This window comes from Kwoniella europaea, chromosome 1 (genome assembly GCF_036810445.1).
Source record: "Kwoniella europaea PYCC6329 chromosome 1, complete sequence".
NCBI lineage: Eukaryota > Fungi > Basidiomycota > Tremellomycetes > Tremellales > Cryptococcaceae > Kwoniella > Kwoniella europaea.
The window spans coordinates 3,354,371-3,377,033 of record NC_089487.1 but is presented as its reverse complement, the minus strand read 5'-3'; the positions used below and the strand labels follow the sequence as shown (position 1 = coordinate 3,377,033).

Genomic DNA, 22,663 nt, shown 5'->3' with positions numbered 1-22,663 from the left:
AGAGCAGAGTGTGAGCTGTACATACCATTTCCCAACAAAAAATACTATATTTGATACGTGATAAATATGTGATATCAAGATGTTCACCCAAAAATAGATCCACATCTCCTTTTCCTAATCTACAGTCAACCGCACACTCAACTAGGTACACCGCCCACTCCACCGCCCAATATCCTCCCACCTCCTCCAGCTACCGGTGTTGCGATAAATCTATTCCAAATACCCCAGCTTTCCATCAAATCAAAGAAATTCGCATTACCATTTCCTCCTACCAAAGTTTGTAAAGCACTTGGTATAGGTAATTCCAGAGATATCGATCCGAACGGTCCATTACTCCATGTTGACGTGGAGGTGGTGGATTGTCGAAAGGGGAGGGATAAAGGATGGAATGGATCTAAAGTCGATAGATGTGTCAAAGAAGTAGCGTAATCTATCGTTACTCTATATCACCCAGTCAGAATCAGTCGAAATATCCAATGTGTGATCCAATGACACGTTGAGGCGGAGGAGAGAGCTATTGATGACTCACCTGAATACACTCCAAATTACCAAAACCTCCACCAACCCCCATAAAACCCACGTACTCCATCCCCACCCCCTTCTGACAACAGTTGAGGAGGTATTAGCAGCTGCGTTTATAGCAGATAGAGCTTCCAGCCATTGTTTCTGAGTAATCAGCAAATTCTGTTCAGCAGCTATCGTAGTTGATTTAGCATGTTGGAGAGACGGAGTGGATAATGTGAAAGTCGTTGATTTGGGTGGTATAGGAATTTGACTAGAAAAACCGATACGAAAAATCAGCTCAAATCAACATCTAACGATGCGTATTTAAATCCAAGCGACCATTCAGTTCATCCGACGTAGTACGTAGCTCGTAGCTCGACGAGTCAACTCACATTTTGGCTTTCTTCAGAGGCGAGCTCAAAGATCCTTTTAACCTCCCCAAGAAACTGCCATTCCCCACCTCCTGGTCCTCTTCCTGTTCTTTGATGTTAATCTTAGTTTTGGGTGACCGTCTAGGCGAAACCCTCAATCGATGCATCGATACCCCTTCCACACTTTCATCCCGACTTGGCGAATCCGGCCTCACGGGACTATGCTGACTTAACGGAGAAGGTGAAAAGCGAACTTTGGGTCTCGGAGTAGATTGCCATGCCCCAGGCGCTTTAGGTGTAGGTAATGTACTGGCATTAGGATTTGTAGCTGAAGGCTTTGAAGGTGTAGAGATTGATGCTGGTGCTAGTGCGATGTTTACCTGTATTGGATCTTGTATGGGAATAGGTATATCTTCCGGCCCTCTCGGCGGGGTATATTCTTTTCGTACAAGTGAAGGTCGATTTGAACTTTGTCGGGTAGAAGGAACAGGAGATGATCGGCCGTGTATAGGTTCAGGAGTCTCTGCTTGGAGAGACGGCCGATTCCACTTATTAGGCGACCTCTTAGGTAATATATCTCCCTCCGAAACCTCTTCACTCCTTTCCACTGAGCTTCTCTGAGAGAGTCTCGATCTCAAGCCTATAGCAGTCGCGAACGATTGAGAAGGCGTTTGTGATCCACTCCGAGCCGTCGAAGTGGAAGTCGATCCTGAAGCTGATCGAGAAGTTGAACGAAACAGGGCTGCTCTCCTCGAAGAATACGTATCTACTTCGCTATTATCGGATTGAGCTGAGATATCAGGTTCGGGCAAAGCAGGTAAAGGAGGTGAAGGTGAAGATTCATCGTGTCGAGGTGCTGTGTGGCGAGAGCCTGACGGAGGATTATCAACTGGTTGAGTTTGCCCATTGGGAGATCGATTCTGAGAACGCCGTAGCGTGTTTCCTACTGGCGGTGATGAAGTTGAATACCGACTTTGAGAAATCTGTAGTCTGTCTTCTGGTGGTGTTGGTGAATGACGGGTCTGAGATCTCCCTTTAGTCGAATGTATATCTACGCCCTGTCTCGACTGTATTGGCAAGGTTGAGCCAAAATGAGGCTGGACTGTCCTGCTTCGATCTCTCCTATCAGGCGACCTAGACGTACTCTGCCTCAAATCCCCCTCGTATTCCCCACGCTCTGACTGAGCTATATCCACACTTTCCTCAATGATACTCTGACTACTCTCCTCCCATCCTAGCGCACTCAAACCTTCATCCAGATCTAACTCAACTTCACCTCTCACTTCCAGATCAACGGCATTACGGGCGAAGGAGCTGATATCTTCCGGTGCGAGATCCACACTGATTCTTCGGGGAGTCTGAGGTCTTCTATGTGTTTCTACTGGATCCGGAGGAGGAGTTTGTCTAAACCTATTGCGTCTAAATGAAATACTCTGTGTTTCCTGAGGTGATGGTAGTGTGGGTGCTATCGCACGATCTTTCCCTTTCCTCGAACTACTCGTACTTGATCCCGAATCTCTTCGCACGAGTATGGTGTGAAGTCGGCCGGAAGTAGAGCTTTCTGCAACGGGGTGAACGGAAGATGAAGAAGAGGCTAAGAAGGCTTCTAACCGCGTAGGAGGGGATTTCGCTTCCGGTTGAGGCTGAATAGGTTCAGGAGACGGAGGGGAACGTGATGTAACTAGATGATCGAATGTAACCAAGATCAGCTTGTTGAGATGTTTGAAAGGAGCGATGAAAAACACAGCTGAGTGATTAACATACTATTGCGCAGGACTGCTGCTCGAGAAGGCAATCTACCTAGTTGGTTGGAAGGTAAATTAGGTGAATTCCAACCTATCACAATGATACTATCAGAACTCGCACCACACATAAACGTAAACATCACTGGAAGCGGGATATCACTCACGTTCTCCTCTTCTAGCAGCATATGGATTCCCTATCCTAGGTGGCGGAGTAGGTGGACTCTGGTCCTCATCTTCACTTCCCTCATTATACTGCTTTCGAGGGGACGAACTAGGTCCAGCATTATTCCTTGATCCAAAGCCACCTCTTTGATCCTCATCCTCATCCTCACTGTAAGCTAGGGATGTCACAGGTCTACTAATCTCCACTTCTTTTCTCATCTGATTCAACAATTCCCTCAACTTGTCGGTCGGATTAACCATCTTCTCCTGTTCTTCCTGTTCTTCCTCGATTCCGACATCGGGTTCATCGTAATCAATCAATTTACCTTCCCTCACGCCGTAGGCAGTGGGCATAGGCGGCACTTCAGTGGGATCATCGGAATATAGAGAGGTGGTAGTCGATGCCCTACCTGGCATTTCAAGTTCGGGTGTAGATGAGCGAGGGGGAGTGGAAGGTGATGTTGATGGTGACCCGTTTGGGTGAATTCGGTACATCTGTGTGGATTTTCACTCGGTTGGTATCTTTTGCTACTTGCTGCACGTCGTTATATCGTTATCATAATCGTCACTCGTGCTCTAGTGGTAGGATATAGGATGCTTTGTTATGTGAAGATAAGCATATAGACATGAACAAGGATATTGACCATTCGTCTGTTGATGTTTGTTTTCATCTCAGCTCTTTGATTTTGGTGGCACGCGTCTCGTCTGTGCAATTTGATCCCGGTGTAAACACAAGTCACCCGTGGGAAATCAATGTCCACTCAGATTCCCAACTCGGCTGAGTGCGAAGCATGAATTCAAGTATCCGACCAGGGCTATTGATGATGAGACGAGGTGAATGCATGATTGTATGATGATACAGAATACTAGGACCGACCCTTGACAAGTAACCCCCTCATACCCACCTATCAGTCGTTCTCTGACCTTTCAACGGCGCCTCTTCACCCGCTTTCCCACCTCCCCATTCAGGTACACCCTCCGGTCTAGGTACTCTGACAGGTTCGTAGTCATCTTGAGAGACTGGACTCATGGAGAATTTGGATTTCTTCGGTTTCTTCGGTATCGACGTTGATGGCAATGGTGAGAGATCTGCATTCAGGGCGGAGTCGGGGTTGGATAATGAAGATATTTGGGCGGAAGGGGCGTTCAAGCGCTGGATATAACAAAACATCAGCATATATACCTAATTTCCAGCACTTTACGTATTATGTACAGGCACGACAGTCTGCTAGCGATTAACGCATTTCATATGTCCATACGAGAATGGCTTTTCTACATCCAAAAGGAAAGACCTCACTCACATAATATTCCTCTTTCAAATCCACTTTCCTCCTATCACTCCTCATCCCCAATCCTTCCTCTGCACCTACACTCTGTACTTTGCTCTGCTGATAATCGTACCTCGTCTGAGTGAATGAGCTCAAAGCGAAAGATGACGCCACGATTATACCGACGAATGGAAGACCGAATAGCACGAAAGGGTGTTTACGTATCTGAGTGAGGAAAGTTGGGGTGGTCTTGTTGAGCGGTCTAGAAGGGAATGCTGTCATGATTGAGAGGTGTCGATTGTCACTTGTACTTGGCGACTGCGAGAATGAAGATGATGAGATGAGAAATGGACAAGTGGAAAAAGTCAAGAGGATGAACGTCCCCTCCACATCGGTCTATCAGTCTATGGCATGATGGCGGTTACGTAAATACGATGTTCACTGCTACCCGCGTATGCCTTCCCGCACTGCATTGTGGATGTTGCATGTTCTTGGCTGGTTAATCGCAGCACATAGCCTTGGCATAGAATTGACAATATTAATGATCATCGTCGAAATATAAATCAGACAGACCATCCACGCCACCGTCATCGGGATCACACCGTCACATTCTTTGCCACCGACAGAGCAGCTACGCACAGTCATATCCAACTCGGTATAACAGCCCATAAAGGACCAGGACATCAAACACGGACAAAAGGAATTTCAACATTTCCACCTGACTACGCATCAGACGGGACAACGGTCAACGAGTGACCTCCTCAGCTTGGACATACACTTCAATACCACCATCACAACGACGTATCCCATCACATCTCGATCATCTGACTTCATCTCTATCTACTGTCAATTCAACGCATCTATCCAAAGAATATACATCAACCACTTTACAGTGGACTGATATAATCATAAAAAACAAGACTGGCTGGTCAGCATCGCATTGCCCGAGGTCCTTTGTACACGACTTTCGACCCTTTCATCCACTCATCTGGATACCCCAACCCCTTGATATTTGACCATTACCGTAATTTATTTCATCCAATCGATAAATCTCAACCTTACTTTCGCAGAATAATCAAAATATCGGTGAATCGCTGGCGACAGCGGTCAAGACAGTATAGCAAGATGGGTCGAATAGGACGTAGAGAGATCAGACCGCCGATACTCAGTCGGATACCTAGTCTGTTAGGATTGGTGATAGTGGCAATTGCTTTGTTATCATGTATAGAAGGTGAGTCTAAATATCCTCAACTGGTCTCTTCAGACAGATATCCTGAATATTCTGCTCGATGCGATAGCTCGTTCACCTCATCCACCACCTTTACGTCGACTCGTTCACCCTCAATCATCTTCCCTTGAAATCCTACCTCGTCGGCCATCTTCAGATTCCAACCTTAATCCAAGGTATATAACCCACCTACCTCCCCATCTTTCATCACTCAAACACTCCGATACTGTCATTCTCAAAATCGCTTTGGACGCTTTGGACATATCGCCATTCGAGCAAATAAGCTTATTGCTCAGACCGACCGAAAATCTCTTTCATCCAGATGCCAAAATTTCCTATGGGGATAACACAAAGACTGAACAATTGAAAGAAGAAGATTGGAGGTTGTTTACTGGAGAGGTGATACATCCAAAATGGATAGAAAGGATAAAGTCATTAGAATCATCTGGACATGCTCTAGATTTATACAAAGGTCATGATTCGGTAATTGGTCAAGCGAGTATAATGATTCATGAAGCCCATGAAGATGGTACAGTCTTCGAAGGGACTTTTACAATTTATGGTGTAAGGTATAACGTGATGACTAGAGAGAACTATCAACGTATAAAGACCAATGAGGATGTGGATGTAGAGTCATTGGGTTCTAGCATGGTAGTATTTAGAGATATCGATATGTCTCATCAACACAATCTCAACTCTACTAATAACGAGTTCGGCTCAAGTTGTTCACATGACAATCTACCATTCAACAATGAACTAAACAACCCCATATTCCGAACGCCATCTTCTTCCGACGAATCGTTCATCTCACCATATTTCGGATTTGGAGGATTATTCGGTAAAAGAGACGATTATGGAGGAATGACCGTATCATCAAATTTTATCGACAGTATAGGAAACAACAACGGTTGTCCAAAACAACAGCAGATCGTTTACATGGGAGTAGCCCTAGATTGCAACTACGTAGCAGCCTACAACTCCCCTGATCAAGCTAGGACTCAAGTTCTAAATGATTGGAATCAAATTTCGGCATTGTACAAATCAACTTTCAATATATCTTTGGGGATCATAGAATTACAAGTCATGAACATGACTTGTCCTTCTACTCCTCCTTCGGGAGAGGAATGGAATGTCCCCTGTGGGAAGAACCTGACGCTGGATGAGAGGCTGAGCTTGTTCAGTCAGTGGAGAGGTGATAAGGGGGATGACGGAGCGGGATTGTGGCATTTGATGAGTGCTTGTCCTACTGTAAGTAATTCAGCCTATCATATCCTAACAATCCGATTTCCTAATATGCCTTTTCTCCTTTTTCCATATGATTCCTTCTTCATTCTCTTCTTGTTCTGTGTGACTGATTATTGATTCCTCATCTGTTCAGGACTCAGAAGTAGGTGTAGCGTGGCTGGGCACTTTATGTCAGAATACTGCGACTCAACAATCTGGCCAAACTGTCTCTGGAACTGGTATATCCACAGCAACCAAGACGGAATGGAGCTTGGTAGCACATGAGATTGGTCACGGGTGAGCTATCAATATGACGTCTATGATGAAAAGGAACATTCAACTGATATGTCATTGCTATTGTCAGGTTCGGTGCGATCCACGATGTAAGCTGCCAAACTCAGGAATCATTGCTACGACGCTGACCCACTGCTCTGACTCACAGTGTACATCGGGCTGCTCATTATCCGGTTCCTGCTGTCCTTTGTCAAGCTCGAGTTGTGATGCCGGAGGATCATATATCATGAACCCGACCACGTCGAGCAGTGAACAGACTTTTTCAGCTTGTACTTTGGGTAATATCTGTGAGTGATCACATTTCTGGAACAGACTTTCACGATCTGATATTGCTGTTTGTATTTACTATAGGTACGAATATCGGAAATAGAGCTATATCCACCAATTGTATCACTAGCCCTGGAAGTAGAACCGTCATCTCTTTGCAACAATGTGGAAGTGAGTACTCCCGATATTGGCATTCCTTGGTTCATTCGCTAATGAGCACATCATAGATGGTATCGTGGAGGATGGTGAAGATTGTGATCCAGGAAGCAACTCGACTTCGGCGTGTTGTGACGCTTCAAGTAAGTATCGCCTGCCCTCAGAATATGACTCTTATGGCTAATGTAATGCCGGTCTTCCTCAGCCTGTAAATTCCGTGATGGAGCCGTCTGTGATCCCACCAACGCAGCATGCTGTACGAGTAGCTGTCAGCTGGCATCTGCAGGAACCGTCTGTCGATCAAGTGTAGATTCCACATGTGATTACGAAGAGACCTGTACGGGATCTAACTCGACCTGTCCTGAAGACAAGACCGCACCTGACGGTACGAAATGCGGAGATGATGGATTAGCCTGTGCTTCCGGTAGATGTACGAGTTTGAACCAACAGTGTAAACTTGCCGGATCGAGTTTAGGCTTGTCGCAGGCTTGTGGCCAGAAGGATGATAAGACCTGTACGGTTAGCTGTAGAGATCCGAATGTGACGTAAGTAGAAATCTTTATTGATCGCTCGAAGAAAATAGGCGCTGATGGAAAATGCAGGAATCAATGTGTTGTCCTGCAAACTTCCCTGGTGGATGGGTCACCCTGTGGTGAGCTTTGAACATCACTTAGGTTGAAGGTTGAAGACCAAGCTGATCATATTATTCAATGGACGACTAGGCTACGGCGGTCATTGTTATAACCAGACTTGTAAAGCTGGATCATGGCAGGATACAGCTGCTGCTTGGTACACCCAAAACTTGCAGATATCGATCCCTGTTACCATTGTTGTAGGATTACTGGTAAGTACAATTGTCATCCAGCTGCCTAATCCTCCCTGCTTCTGCATTCGCTGGTGCTTTGCTTGTCAATGTTCTTGACTGATCTTACTCGATCTTACAGGTGCTCGGTCTACTATGGGCTATCATCAAATGCACCTTCGCCACATGTTGCGGTACGAAACAACGACGACCTCCTAACTCACGTAACAATGGTACCAGAGGTTCGGCATATGTTCCAGCACCTACTGGTCCACCTCCACCACCGCCAAATATGTCACAACTCCCTCCTCCACCTGCGCACACCATACAGAGACATTCAGATTCGATAACGTCTGGTGATCCCTTGATGCGAACTGGAGTAATCGATAGAGATCCAAGTCCGATCCCGCCACCTCAGGGACAGGGAGGTACGTATTATGGTGGATATAACAATCCTAATCCTTATGGTAATTCGTACGGACAAGGATATGGATATCAGAACGGTGGGAACCCCAATCAAAGGAACTCGGGGAGTGGTTGGGTAGACGCTAGTAGTTATAATGGACCGAATTATGGATATCGTGAAGCTTATGGAAGATAAGTATGATCAAGATCATGCTCGATTCTAGATCGTCGATCTTTAGAGAAAAACACGCCATGTAGAACCGACGAGATGATAAGATATATGATCGGCTGGATATAGGATATGGTAATGATTTGTTTACTTCCCAGGTGAAAAGGATGTTAGATCATGTACAAACGTACATGGTACATTGTATATATACCTCTAGGATTAGAACGATATTTATGATCATGATTATTTATAAGATTTCTTGGATTTGGATGGACTATTCATGTATTTTATGTTAGATGATCTATCATTGTACCATCGAACATGTCCCTACAGTGGCAAGTGGCGATCGAAATGCGTGACGATTCTGCACGACAACTGTGGAGTGAAGTATGTCTTCCAGTTATCGTTCATGCAGATTACAAGATAGGTGAATGTCAGGTTTACCCTGTATCCAAGTATGTACAACTTTGTAATCCTTGGTGCATTTACGCGTATTTGATCGGAAACGCTAGAAGGGAGACACCCTTTGAAGTGCTCTGACGTGTATACAGTACGCTTAAGTTAAACTTCTCGAAGGAGTCAAGGATAAAGGTTGGACATACTGAATCCTTTCGTCTCCCTGGAACTCACATTCGACTCGGAATGCCCACTCTCTCTCGAGGTATATGAAATTCATCATTCATTCCAGTATGTCATCTTGTCCTCAAATCGCAGCTCCATTATCCTCTATACTATCTCTCTAACACAAACTCTCTTGAACTTCTACTATCTTTATTATCGTACATGACGTCATGCCCTCCCTTCAATCAATCAAGCTCAACTCCCCATCACCCATAATCCGAACCACCCAATCGAACGGGGACGAAGCATTTATGCAAGTCCTCCCTGGACCATTAATCAAAGTATGGGGCCAATCCGGTCCTAATGACGCTACTGATCGAGAATGGGAAGGGACATTCTACATTCGACCTGAATATGAAATTGAAGATTTCGTGAAGAAGAATGCTAAGTCTTTCAAACTCCCGCTCCCTCTTGAGATTACTGGAGTAAGAGGATGGGACGAGATTGTCGTTCCTTCCAATGCGATCTGTGAAGATCGACATAAGATCGATATTATCCCCGTGGACCAATTGGCAAATTTGGTAAGATGTGCGGACGATAGAGGAGGAGCATTTTGGAAAGTATGGTATGAGATAAAGATCTTACCACCCCGATCACATATACCGATATTGGTATTACGACCGAAGACCATGAAGGATCCAAGGCAATGAAGACAACGATCAACTGATGTTTTTCTCCGTTTTAGATGGAATGGGCGGCTCAATTTTTGGCGATATGATAAGCAAGACCCTTCATGCATGTCTGGCACTAACCATCGCAAGACTCAAGCAAGACGCTCCCAAAGGAGAACCAATCGATCAAGAGCGATTGGAATGGGCATTGACAGATACTTTCGTAGCTATCAATCAAGATTTCTTGAACGCTCCTGTTTCCGCTTTACGAGGTCTACAGGAAAGACAAGATACTTCACCCATATTTCCTAAACTTGGTTCATCAAATTTCTTATTTGGTGCGACGGAGGGTAGTGGTTGTATAGCATGTACAGTCGTGGTCGATACGTCTACTTCCAAGATTCACGTCGCTCACGTGGGGGACTCGAGAGCTGTTGCTGGGTGGTATAATCATAAAGAGGGGAAGTGGAGATGTGATGTATTGACGGAAGATCAGTGTGGACGAAATCCAAAAGAATGTCACAGGTAAGTTACAAAATAGTGTTATAGCATCGATCGAGAGGAAGAAGGATAATTCAGATTACTGTACATGCTGATACATCCGTTGGGAATGTAGACGTCTCGCTCGACATCCTCCCGAAGAGGCTGATCAAGTGATATACGATCGAGGATGGGGAAATAGAGTTTTGGGAATGAACGATGTAGTTAGGAAATTTGGGGGGAGTTGTAGTGTGAGATCACATGCAGAGGAGAATGAGTAGGTTTGCTTTGATTGACACAATGGTTTCTACGAGACAAATCTATGAGTACTAGACCATGCTAAAGGACTGACAGCTTGATGTGCGAACGGCAGAATTTGGAACGTATTTGAAACGAAACAAGCATTCAATCATTTCCCTAAGAAGACTCCTCCATACACAGATACCGAGGCAGTAGTAACTTATCGAGATCTCAAAGCGAATCCAGATGAGGAATTGAAATTCATCATCTTAGCTACTGATGATGGTACATCCGCCGCTCTCTGTTTTCTTTTTCTCAACACTGTACTGACCGTGCTGTTCATCTACATTCAGTATGGGACACACTCACCTCAGAAGAGGCTGTCCTCTTAACAGCCGCATACAAAGATAATCCCTCTCAAGGCGATATTCCCAAAAAAGCTTTACCTGAGAGATATCCCATGATTTTACCTACCGATCCTAGACCCTACCCCGCACAAGAACTGCCTGGTACCGGTGGAAGAGCAGAGGGCGCATGGGCGACGATGGTGATGGAGATGCTGGAACGCACTTGATCCGGAACGTACTAGGTGGAGCAGCTAGGGAATGGAGACAGCGAGTATTGAGTTTGAGGGAAAGTGTGGCAAGGGAAATGAGAGATGATATGACTGCGGTGTAAGTGTTGTTGAAACCTCTGGCATGGCTCGACTTGGCTGACGTTTGAGGATGGGGATCATTCCCATCAGTGTCGTTCATTTCGACCAAGTCACCTAACGAGTGATGCGCAACTGTCATCGAGGATGATTGACTCCATCAGGATGATAAGACCGTTACATATACATACACTTCATTATCACTTGTTGAAACGTTACTAGTCATCTCAACCCATCTTTGTACTCGAATACCATGATCATCAGCTCAATCAGCCGAGAGATCAGTAACATCCTTCTCTTCCCATGCACTTGTAGGACTTCGCCTAATGGCCACGGATTCCCCTTGCTCTCTCTATCTCGTCGTTCTTTTTCTTCGTCCCTTTTCTCATTTATGTACTGTTCCGTTTTTGCAGTGCCACCATGCATCGACCCAGGTCTTTGCGCTCCAACGATGAGTTACTGTACACATCCCGCCTTATTCATTCGAAACTTTTATCAGAAGGAACCGGTCAACTGAATAGGTATATTTGTATCTGTCCTTGATTACATACATGTCATCTAAGATATGGATATTATGTTTATATATAACATTTACAGGTAACATCACTCGCTCTCGTTGATTGATCCGACTCGTTCTCCTACACCCTGTTTATGTATACACTTCCAGATGCACTGTTTTCCTTCCATTCGTACTTTACTTATACCATAATTTCTGGATTCACGACGGCCTATGGAACGTATCTTATATTTACGTCATACTATTACCCATGAATTCAGACTCCCTCATTTCGAACAACTACATCTTCTTATCCCCTAAGATTTCTCTTAATCTATCAACTTCTTTAGCCAACTCGTTCCTTTCTTTGACCGCCTCATCTCTCTCCATAAACACCTGGCCTAATTTGGCCATGATAACTTCTTTGTCTTTCATCATCTTGTCAATTAGCTCGCCCTGATCTCTAAGTTTGTTTTTCAGTCGAGTTACCTACAACTGGGCTGTAGTAGGAACGTGATGTCGTATTGGGGCATAACCGTTTGTAGAAGTGCAAGTTGGAATGTTTGAGCTCCCAAACACTTCATCTATTGAATCTAATGATGCAAAGTCCGAGCGGTTTGGCTCGTCACTGGCAAGAGTCCTGGTAGAGGTAGAAGGAATCGTAGAGGTTGACGATGGCAAGTCAAGGTGATCATTCTCCGCAGTGGATGTACCTGGAAGAGCAGAATCGCTGACCAAGGAGGCCGAAGTTCGTAAAGTTGAGTTGGGATCCTGATAACTGTGGTCGTTGCCTGAATGAAGTGTTATATCGGAATCATCTTTGGGTGAAATCTGCAAAATTAACATCTATGAGCCTCTAAAGGGCTGACTGAACAGAACAGAAAGTGATGCTTACTATGATACGATGCTTCACTCGGTTCATCTGACTGATATTTGATTTGACACAGTGAGAGCGAGTGTCTTCCCCAAAATCCGAATCTGCATCTACAGGTCTTCGTCGTTTGGACCCACGTTTCAAGGTAGCATTAGCCACTCGAGGAGTGTCGGATTTTCTTCCTTCTCTCTTGTCTTCGTCTTCATCTTTGTCTTTGCCTTCGTCTCCATCGCTTTCTTCTACAAATATCCTCATATCGACTATGCCTTCTACTAACTTTCCTTGAGAGGTATCAATCCGATGAATGACAGGAGGATTCTTCAAGCTATCAGATAGACCATAGAATCTATCATTCTCGCTTGAGACCGAACAATCGCATTTATCCCTCTTACAGTCTTTACATAATCCTATTTCAAGACCTTTTCCAAGCGCCAGGGGGTAACGGATTGGATGGGAGAAGTTGCTCGGTCTTCGATAATTGGTACAGTTGATCTGTTCGTGACTGAGCAAATTCAGATGTATTCACATCAGCCTGACGTATGTTGAGGAAGATTATTGAAAAAACACTGGAGGTAATTGTAACGAAGACAGTAGGGAAGCATCACTCACTACCAGCATTCTTCGCAATCGTGATCCAAACATTCGCTGATTCGAGACCAATCCATGATCCTCAAGCCTTCGAAGCTTGCAGGTTTCAGAGTATACGTCTTGGATAATTGGCGTCTTTCCAGTTCCTTTTCTTCTACTGTCCCCTTTCTCTCCGATCTCCTCATTTCTCGCTCATGGCGTGCTTTCGACCTCAGATATTTTCCGGTGGTAGCTTGAGTATCTCGTCCAATTTCGTGAATGTTCGGTGTTATTGTTCGTGGAAGTGCGCCAATAGCAGATGTTCTGGAGGTAAGATTGCCTACTGATGATCCGATATCGATTACGGAGGGATCGGAGAGTAGGCTCACCAATCCGTCGGTTACTTCAACTTTCTTGGCTTGACTTTTCTTCCTCGGCATCAATATCCTAAGTAGCAAGGAAGACCGATGTAAGCGCGCTAAGATGATCAGGTGATGAGGAAGATACATACAGACCACAAGGTATAAGTGAATTTCAAGAAATATAGAGAGTACCATTCGTCGTCGTTTCAATCAGTGACTGATGATTGTTCTCGGTTCAGGGCGTTGAGTGATTTTCAAGTCTGACGTTGAGAAGAAAAGAGAAAGAGGGAATGTGAGTACTGATATATATATATATATATATATATATGTAGTATCATGGTAATCTGCGCTGATCCGTTGATGCTAAATGTTTATGTCATTGATAGTGATATGACAAGGAAAGGTCCGTTCATCAGTATGGTATCATCATCAAGGAACGGTCCGTGCACACAGTGATCTATCTAAATCAGTCCATCCCATCCTGCCACGACTTGACAGACCATGATCAGTGCGGTATGCTGAATACCTGATCAGTGATCAGCATGACGATCATGTCTAAGGGTTGGTGATGAAGGCCTGTCGAGGAGGGAAGGGGTCATTATAGCATCTGATATCGGCTAGAACACATAAGACATCTCGAACTGTCCGGGGACTCTTGATGGTGCGGGATGACAGGTGACTCCATGAAGGTGGTATTCTGTGCAGGGCAAGCTGGTCAATCATTGGCGATATCCACCAAAGCAACGAGAGATCCAATGACATGCCTGGAGGTTATAGTTTTGAGTTTGACCTCCCTATGGAGTTTGATTCCGTGAATTGATTGTATGGTTCGTGTTTCAGATTTAAATTGTCGATTGTCTGTCTGTCTGGACGCGTCAGGTCAGAACCCATACGTTCATGTCAATTAGATATATTTTGCACATGGACACTCTCCTCTGAACACCATTCAATACACCTATGCCCGTGTTGTACGCTGCACCCATGCTCAGCTAAGCCCCCCTTGGCCATCATCAGAATCGAACTATCTATAGTTTTCATATATCAACCGTATAATACCGAACCCCTGCCGACAATGGGATACCTCGATCCAAGAGAGTTGAACGATCTGATAGCTTTGGCTGAGAGAGGAGGGATAGGAAAGGGGGTAGCGTACGTCTTCTTTCATCACTACCAAATCAATCCTCCTCCGAAGAGTATATAGCTGATGAATTTGCTGTAGTCTCACAGACTGTGTTGCGGAAGCGCCCGATCAACTAATGTACATATCAGGAGACGAGTTGATCTTACTACGGGATCTTGGAGAAGTCTTACTGGCATCATGTGAAGGTGTGATAGGATGGGTAGAAAGGGAGAATGTGAAATTTGACTCTTTAGCTGGAAGTAGTACACCACCAAACGGTGTCAAGGATCTACCAAAAACTATTTTGACTGTTCCTTCACCACCTCGACCGAGCTGTACGAAACATTCTAGCTATCAATACGACGAGGAAGAGGAGGAAGCTGAAGGAGTAGAAGAGCTACAATCTCATCTGGTGACAAGAAGTAGACGAGAACTGAAGAGAATCTCGGAACCGTTCGAATTGGATTCACCTCAACCTTCGCCTGCCTTATCACAGGATAATCGGCAACAAGGATTTTTCGATCAACAGCAGCAGCCGCAACAGATTGGTGAAAGAAGTTCAATAGTATCAAACAACAGTAGTGAAGCTTTCGGAGGGATAGGTGGATTCATGATGGGCGGTAATGAGAGTGAAGATGACCATGGGAATGGAAATGGAAGCATAAGGGTTGATAGCTTCGAAGCGCTCAAAGGTAATTTCAATGCAAGCATACCACCCTCAAGCTGACTCTATGCTAATCATGATGTTGACTTATCCTATCTAGACGATCAGTCCCCCTCCACTACATCGGTTACTGCACCTCATCAACCACCCACAGGGTCTGCTTCTGCGTCCCTCCACCGTCGTCCATCCTCGACTCATAGCGAAGATGAAAGTGAACATGGAGATGAACAGGATCTAGAAGAAGCCGAAGATGACGTCGAATGGGATATTTACGACGACTACGCTCGAGAGAGCATGTACGGTCCAGCGAAACGGATGAGCTTGGCAATCCAACAGAAGAGATTATCTAGAGCTGCCAAAGCAGCTAGTAAAGTCCCCTCACCACTGAGCGTGGGTAGTGCGTCACCAGGACTGTCGTCCCCTGCTTGGTCGATGGACAATCGATTGAGTCCAAGTCCTCAAACAGAGAGTTTCAGATTACCTTCGGCCAAGAAAAACCTTCGCGCAGATCAAAATCACCACAATGTTGATTCAAACGGTACAATTCAAGTCCAGGAGGAAAATCAAGGAGAGCAAAATCAGATCACACCCGAATTATCAGACCAGCTTACGCCCACCACGCCTTACCAATCCCATTTCCACAAGATAGATATGCCTTCCGCACAAGGTGGCAGATCGGTAGCTACGGAATTGAGGTTGAGAATCATGAGAGAAAGGGAGAAGGAGGAGTCTGAAAACGATTCGACCGAAAGTGCTTTCAAATCACACCAAGAATATCAAGCTATTGCGCCTTCAACCGATGCGAAGAATGATGACAGCGAACTGCAATCTTCAGCTGGGAATGACGCTCATGAGCACGTTACCCGTGATTCATCTTCCATATCTGCGCACCAAAGCAGCCCTTCTGATTCCACCATTTCTGGTCAGAGATCAGCAAGTACTACCCATGATTCCGAAGAGTCGACGGATATCGCTACCCCTCAACCTCATGATGCTGAACCATTCAATGCTCAATCTTCGGCTGGCCATGAGACGGTGGGTCATGAGATGACAAAGAGCGCGAGCGGCCATTCTCTTCTCGCTTCGCCCTTGCCCATCGATGAAAATGAAGTAAAGATCGATGTGACCGACAATGGTATAATCTCTGCCCATAGCTTGGTGCCTCCTCCACCTCGTACCCACTCCCCCAATCTATCACCTCATCTGCATCAATCAGCTCCATGGACACCCGGATCACCCTCTTCGCCGCATAGCGTATCAGCTACTCGACAGGCAGTGGATGCAGCTAGATCTACCTTTGATGGGAAACGACCCAGGGGCCTCACGCTTGTTGGAAGAATGGAGGCTGATTTACTAGCTTCAAAGGGACCTGTGCCAATCACCTTTTTAGTAAATGGCCCAGGAATGCCCGTCCTTCCCACTCCTCCCCCTTCTTCTCACGGACACGAGGCCATTGGCTTAGGATTGCCTTCCTCCAAAAGCCGTGCATCGTCACCTCATGATGCTCATAGAAGAGCTACTTCTCCTTTGGCGTCACCCATCTTGGCCAATGAAGATACGATGAATCAAGCTTCACCGTTTCCACCTCACCCACATCCTCATCCTGTTAGAAGCGCGACTTCGCCTGTACCACCTACACCCAGAACGCCTCTCGAAGACGATTTCGCTAGACCCAGTCCACCATTCTCGGTCGGTCGACCTAGGGCGCGAAGTTTCTCTGCTACTGTAGCCAAGACTTTGGGTGTGGGGGCAAAGAAGGACCCTACCCCTCCGCCACCGGCTTTGTCAATAAAAATCGATCAAACTCCGCCGTTACCTGTCCCTTCTATCAACTCGCCAGTCCCTCAGTCTGCAAGTTCCGTGAAGAGATCTTTCTTCGGTGGTAGGAAATCATCCTTGAACCCTACAACTCCACCTACAGGTACACGCTCTCCATCCTCATCGAGCGCCACAGTCAATCATCTACCTATCCCTTCAACACCTGCGTCTGTGCACCACCATGGAATAAGTAATGGAAATGGTTCTACACCATCGTTACCTATTCCTGGATCAGCCAGATCATCCTCCTTCTCCTTCAGCTCGTCCATCAACTCCAAGACACCTAAGAAAAGCTCTACTACGCCTTCGTCTATCACTTCGAGAGGAGGTGCGATATCTCATAAAGACTTTATAGAGGAAACTGTCAAAGCTGAAGGGTTGGATTTCGAACTTATCCAACCCAAACGACAGAACGCAAACGGAGTACTTTTATCACCAATCGAAGACAATTCACCTATATCTCCTGGATCATTTACGGATGCTTCACAAAGACCGGACCTGAATAGACAGTCGACGATGACCTCGCAAAATTCCATAAACTCTCTTAGAGCTTTACCGGAGACTGATGAGTGGGGATTTCTAAAAGATAGATCACCTGTACCAGAGATTTTCCAAAGTAGGAGTCAGCCGGGGGATCATAGGGTTATTGAACAGAAATGGGTGAGTGAGATGCTGGTGAAATCAGCATTTCTAGGTTATCATTCGGTCTGTCGGGTCCATCGAGATCTGATGCCAGATCTCTTATCACAGATACAATGCTAATATATCGATTATTTTCGAATTTACCAGCTTTCAATCGTCTCTACACCTCTTCCACCCAATACGCCCCCACCTAAGAAGGTCCGTAAACTCGTTTTGGACGCTGGCGTGCCTTCGTCCTTAAGAGGGAAAGTATGGGCTTGGTTCATGGCCAACACACTTTCCGCCAGAACACCGGGGTTGTATCAGGAGTTAATCGCGCATGATAATGGCTTGGAAGATGAGAGGATCGATAAGGATGTTGCAGCGTGAGTCAAGTCTATTTCATATCTAGATTAAATCACCATGATCATCCGTGCCTGCGAACGTTCCCGTGGCTTTTCGTCTGACAGCTGCACTCATCGTTGAACGTTTCAAATTCCTCTTACTTGCTGACATGTCTCAAACTTATAGAGCATACCCTGATCACTCCATATTCGCTTCATCCAACTCAGCAGGTCAACAGGACCTCCGTCTGATCCTTCGTGCATACTCCAACTTCGCCCCTTCAGGCTATCGATCCGAGATGGCCCTGATTGCTGGAGCATTGTTGATACATTGTGTAGCAGAAGATAGCTTTTGGTTATTGAGTGGACTAGTCAATTCCGTTTTGAAGGATTACTATACCAATTCGAAGGATAGGACAGGGTTGAGAATCGATTCGTCGGTATTTATGGGTTTGTTAATGAAGGAAGAACCAAAGTTGGGTAAATTGTTCAATGAGACTGGACTGCATCGTAAGTCATCTTCCCTCTCTTTATGTTGGCTTAGTCGCTGACAACGATCTTTTCCGCATCCGTAGCAATATCTTTCCTCGATAGATGGTTTAGTCAATTGTTTATCAGATGTTTACCTTGGCCCACTACTCTGAGAGTTATAGATGCGGTCGTTTCTGAAGGTAAGCGAGATTTGCATGGTGACTGATCAGTAAGTCGAGCTGCACTGATTCAGTTCTGTCTTTCGACGCTTAGGGCCCCGATTTCTTCTCATCGCTTCGTTCGCCATCCTAACTTTATCGAAAGAACGTTTAATGGGGTTACAGAAAAACCCAACTACGATATTAAAGTATTTACAAAACCTTCCTCAGGATAGTTTGCTCTTACCTGAGAATTTCATGAAGACATGTGATCAGGTCAGGTTCGATGAGAAGGATTATAAGAAGTTGAGAAGCTCGGTTGAGAAGGAGATCATGGGGTGATGTTTTCGCTTGGGTGCGAGGACTGGGCGATGGGGACGGAATGCTACGCATGGAATAATGGGTTTGACTCAGTAAAGCTTCAAGATGATGGAGGTGTATATACCTACTTGCTCTTGCCGATCAGCCTTGTTTACCTTGCATATGTAGTTATAACATGTAACATTTGATATATTGTTGATAGAGTAGATCATGCATATTACTTCGTATATTATAATTACCTCGACTTTCCACACAGATCAGCAAAATACACAGTACCTGAACTAAAAATTCCCATCAGTGTGTTAATGGTCAGGAGCAAGCGAAGTGCAGCGACTGGCCATGCGAAAGGACCTAGTATACAATCATAGTTATATACAAGTTCAACCAATACCGTGCTCTCGGCACGATGATCGGCAACTAGATCCCTTGCTTCCCTTTGATTTCGGATCGACCGATAAGTTTATCGGACATGAGCGAAATTGGAAAGGGACAGGAAAAGAAAAAAAGTTAATCACGAGCGATGTGAGTGATGAGCGATGAGTGGAGATGCTGGAGCGTATCCCATACGCGACTTTAAGGTATCATTGGAGTAAATGATATTCATCTTCTCAATGTGAGCTGGAAGTTGATCTTTGCCTTTGATTGTTCTCAACGTTTCTTCCTCGTTGTCGTCAGTTGTTGATTTGAACAATTGAACTGTTTATAGTCTTTGTAATAGAATCATCCTCGTTTAGTCCACTGTATCTATCCTCTCCCAACACAATCCATAAGTCTGCCCTATACTGAGAATTGATGTATAGTCGTATTTGTATATAGTGAAAATGCCTGGGACCGATTTGGACACCCCTTCATCCCTATCTTCAACTTCGACAATGTTTAATAACGATGATTCACCTGTTGGAGATGATTATCATACGACTGGCGATAAAAGTACTTCAAGATCGGCAGACCCCTCGAATAATCACGGTAAATCATATCAAAATAAGAATGAGTTAGAAAGATCACCTAATAAGACGACAGTCTTAACCAAACCCCTTCCGACACCATCTTTGATGGCCCCTCAGTCACCCTCATCGATACTCCAACGCATCTTACATCCTCTTCGCACACGATCTCCCTCTCGGTCAGAACCGACACTCAAACACACCTATCCAGGCTCGGGAACATCATCAGATCCATACCTTGTCGATTTTGCCGCTAACGACCCTACGAACCCGTACAATTGGTCAAAGAAATATCGATGGATGTTAACTCTCTTGATTGGTATCACAGCATTATGTCCTCCTTTCTCAAGTGTTAGTTATAGTTCGACCGTGATTGAGATAATACCGGAGTATGGAATGAGTAGGGAGTTGAGTACAGCAGGTATAAGCTTGTTTATACTTGGTACGTCACAGCTCGAATGAGATAATAACTCACACACATCACGATGAGATAACTGATTTCGTGATGTATGTTTAGGATTTGCTCTCGGTCCATTGATCTGGGCACCTATCTCGGAAATATGGGGTCGTAATTTCGCTTTTTACGTCTCTTTCCCTCTCTTTACAATGTTCAACCTTGGTACGGCCCTTTCCCACAACACTCGGACGTTACTCGTCATGAGATTCTTAGCTGGTTTCTGGGGGAGTAGCACGTTGACCAATCCTGGTGGTCAAATTGGTGATATGTGGGCAGCGTGAGTCGTGTCGACCTATAATCGTATCAAATAGCCAATCAATACTTGAGCTGACCATCGATTTATAAAAATGTAAGACACGAGAGAGCTATGGCTACAAGTATTTTCTCTTTGGCACCCTTTCTCGGTCCAGTACTCGGTCCAATAGTAGGTAAGTAAATGTCATTCACATAGCTTGACGCTGGTTTACACGAGGAAGTTAACTTACCCTGTTGTACCCAATCCAGGCGGATATGTCACGGAACGATGTGGATATCGATGGGTATATTGGATTCAATTTATATATGCTCTGTAAGTTATCTTTGCGAGCTACAGTAGTGAGAATTCGTACTCGTTTGATTCAGCTGGCTGACCGTTGTTTCGTCGTAGCATCGTGACAGTAGCGACTATAGTGATCATGCCTGAAACATACGCACCTACGATCCTTCGTCTTAAAGCCAAACAACTCAATACGTTGTCCCAAGGTGAAGTGTATATAGCTAAATTCGATAAAGCAAAAAAATCAAAATCTGAGATTATTAAGATTGGTCTATTGAGACCATTCGAATTGCTCTTCACTGAAGTCATCGTTGGATGTTTGGCAATATATGGTGAGCAAGGCGTATACTATTCCGAATCTGAAAGAAAGGATGGCCAAGCTCACCTGAATTGATACTAGGTGCAATTGTATATGGAATGTAGGTCTATCAATACCGATACTCAATCTCTTAACAAGGCATTACAGCCAAGCTGACGGTTTTGGTGGTCTGATCTAGTCTATACCTCTTCTTCGCATGTTTCCCTCTAATCTACCAAGAAATCAGAGGATGGTCAGGTGAGTCAACCCTCTCATCCATCATCGCCTCATCCCCTTGCTGACTTATAACTACCTTTCAGTCGGTCAAGGTGGGCTAGCTTTCCTGGGAATGGGATTCGGTCTAGTCCTAGGTAACATTCTCAACCCCTTAGGAGACAGGTGGTACAAGAAAGCCACAGTCCCAGGTAAACCTACACCTCCCGAAACCAGACTCCCTCTAGCATGTATTGCGGCGATCCTACTACCTATCGGATTAATGTGGTTCGCATGGACATCTGCACCACCCGTACATTGGATATGGTCAATCTTATCCTGTATACCCTTTGGACTTGGCTTTTTATGGATATTCAACAGTATGGTCAATTACATTATCGACTCTTACACACTCTACGCGGCTAGTGCACTGGCTTCGTTGGCTGTATTGAGATGTTTGTTCGGGGCGGCGTTCCCGTTGTTCGCCGTGACGATGTATAGGAATCTGGGATTACATATTGCCGGGACTAGTGAGTGTCGAGGGGGATGATGATTATGATGTCTTTCCTACACGCAACGAGATCAAAGACGTGCGATCTGCTAACTCTTAAACCGGAATAGTCGTTGCGGTCCTTGCTATAGCATGCGCACCAATGCCATTCCTATTCTACAAGTACGGACCATACCTCCGACGTAAATCGCGATACGCCCCCTCTACGCCGCATACAATAGACGAAGAGTCAAAAGAAACGCCGCGAGAGAGGGAAGAGGAGAGGCAGGATGAGTTGAGGAAAGTCAAGACCAATCGAAATGAGGCGCTGGAACCTCAGTGGGATAGGGAGGCGGGTGAAGATGCTAGGATTGGAGGTGAGGGAGTTGATGGGAGATCCAGGGATTTGGAAAAAGGTATCTGATCTACATCGGACGACAAGGTAGGCCGAAATGATAAAGGTGTGATTGATGGACGATAATTTGACAGTACGGTATGCTATAACGGATGTGATATTGGGACAGTTGATAGGACTGTAGTTTGTACTGGACTGAACTTTCTCATTGTAGATCCTTATAATTTAATTGATTTGCGTGCTTTGGATCCAGTCATAATGTTATTTTAAAGGATGTACAATGAATGCATGAATATGACAGTATGGTATGCGTATCATCTTTTCATGATGAAATGATTTGTGAATGACATAACAGC

General features: G+C 45.1%; 7 protein-coding genes across 7 annotated transcripts; 4 read left to right on the top strand and 3 right to left on the bottom strand.

Moving 5' to 3' along the window:
* Nucleotides 1-137: 137 nt before the first annotated feature.
* V865_001279 (uncharacterized protein) lies at nucleotides 138-3,199 on the bottom strand (the record flags this gene model as incomplete). The annotated part of the gene is made up of 5 exons (XM_066225098.1): nucleotides 138-441; nucleotides 530-775; nucleotides 897-2,556; nucleotides 2,640-2,711; nucleotides 2,785-3,199. 5 exons carry the CDS (start codon nucleotides 3,197-3,199, stop codon nucleotides 138-140), a joined length of 2,697 nt encoding a protein of 898 aa, XP_066081195.1.
* A 478-nt stretch (nucleotides 3,200-3,677) lies between these two features.
* V865_001278 (uncharacterized protein) lies at nucleotides 3,678-4,332 on the bottom strand (the record flags this gene model as incomplete). Its single annotated transcript, XM_066225097.1, has 2 exons — nucleotides 3,678-3,935; nucleotides 4,084-4,332. 2 exons carry the CDS (start codon nucleotides 4,330-4,332, stop codon nucleotides 3,678-3,680), a joined length of 507 nt encoding a protein of 168 aa, XP_066081194.1.
* An 843-nt stretch (nucleotides 4,333-5,175) lies between these two features.
* Nucleotides 5,176-8,622, top strand: V865_001277 (uncharacterized protein; the record flags this gene model as incomplete). Its single annotated transcript, XM_066225096.1, has 11 exons — nucleotides 5,176-5,281; nucleotides 5,349-6,526; nucleotides 6,657-6,799; nucleotides 6,867-6,885; nucleotides 6,945-7,083; nucleotides 7,148-7,234; nucleotides 7,291-7,362; nucleotides 7,425-7,764; nucleotides 7,822-7,871; nucleotides 7,942-8,063; nucleotides 8,164-8,622. The coding sequence occupies 11 exons, from the start codon at nucleotides 5,176-5,178 to the stop codon at nucleotides 8,620-8,622; spliced, it is 2,715 nt and encodes a 904-aa protein (XP_066081193.1).
* Nucleotides 8,623-9,386: 764 nt separating this feature from the next.
* V865_001276 (uncharacterized protein) lies at nucleotides 9,387-11,225 on the top strand (the record flags this gene model as incomplete). Its single annotated transcript, XM_066225095.1, has 6 exons — nucleotides 9,387-9,744; nucleotides 9,902-10,352; nucleotides 10,444-10,584; nucleotides 10,681-10,832; nucleotides 10,901-11,094; nucleotides 11,163-11,225. 6 exons carry the CDS (start codon nucleotides 9,387-9,389, stop codon nucleotides 11,223-11,225), a joined length of 1,359 nt encoding a protein of 452 aa, XP_066081192.1.
* Nucleotides 11,226-11,995: 770 nt separating this feature from the next.
* On the bottom strand, nucleotides 11,996-13,576 carry V865_001275 (uncharacterized protein; the record flags this gene model as incomplete). The annotated part of the gene is made up of 4 exons (XM_066225094.1): nucleotides 11,996-12,123; nucleotides 12,325-12,526; nucleotides 12,591-13,071; nucleotides 13,179-13,576. The coding sequence occupies 4 exons, from the start codon at nucleotides 13,574-13,576 to the stop codon at nucleotides 11,996-11,998; spliced, it is 1,209 nt and encodes a 402-aa protein (XP_066081191.1).
* A 994-nt stretch (nucleotides 13,577-14,570) lies between these two features.
* Nucleotides 14,571-19,036, top strand: V865_001274 (uncharacterized protein; the record flags this gene model as incomplete). Its single annotated transcript, XM_066225093.1, has 7 exons — nucleotides 14,571-14,647; nucleotides 14,718-15,310; nucleotides 15,383-17,760; nucleotides 17,890-18,107; nucleotides 18,253-18,575; nucleotides 18,641-18,736; nucleotides 18,810-19,036. The coding sequence occupies 7 exons, from the start codon at nucleotides 14,571-14,573 to the stop codon at nucleotides 19,034-19,036; spliced, it is 3,912 nt and encodes a 1,303-aa protein (XP_066081190.1).
* An 800-nt stretch (nucleotides 19,037-19,836) lies between these two features.
* V865_001273 (uncharacterized protein) lies at nucleotides 19,837-22,376 on the top strand (the record flags this gene model as incomplete). The annotated part of the gene is made up of 9 exons (XM_066225092.1): nucleotides 19,837-20,401; nucleotides 20,477-20,693; nucleotides 20,771-20,844; nucleotides 20,921-20,984; nucleotides 21,063-21,283; nucleotides 21,352-21,370; nucleotides 21,449-21,507; nucleotides 21,570-21,992; nucleotides 22,084-22,376. The coding sequence occupies 9 exons, from the start codon at nucleotides 19,837-19,839 to the stop codon at nucleotides 22,374-22,376; spliced, it is 1,935 nt and encodes a 644-aa protein (XP_066081189.1).
* Between the last annotated feature and the right edge of the window lie 287 nt (nucleotides 22,377-22,663).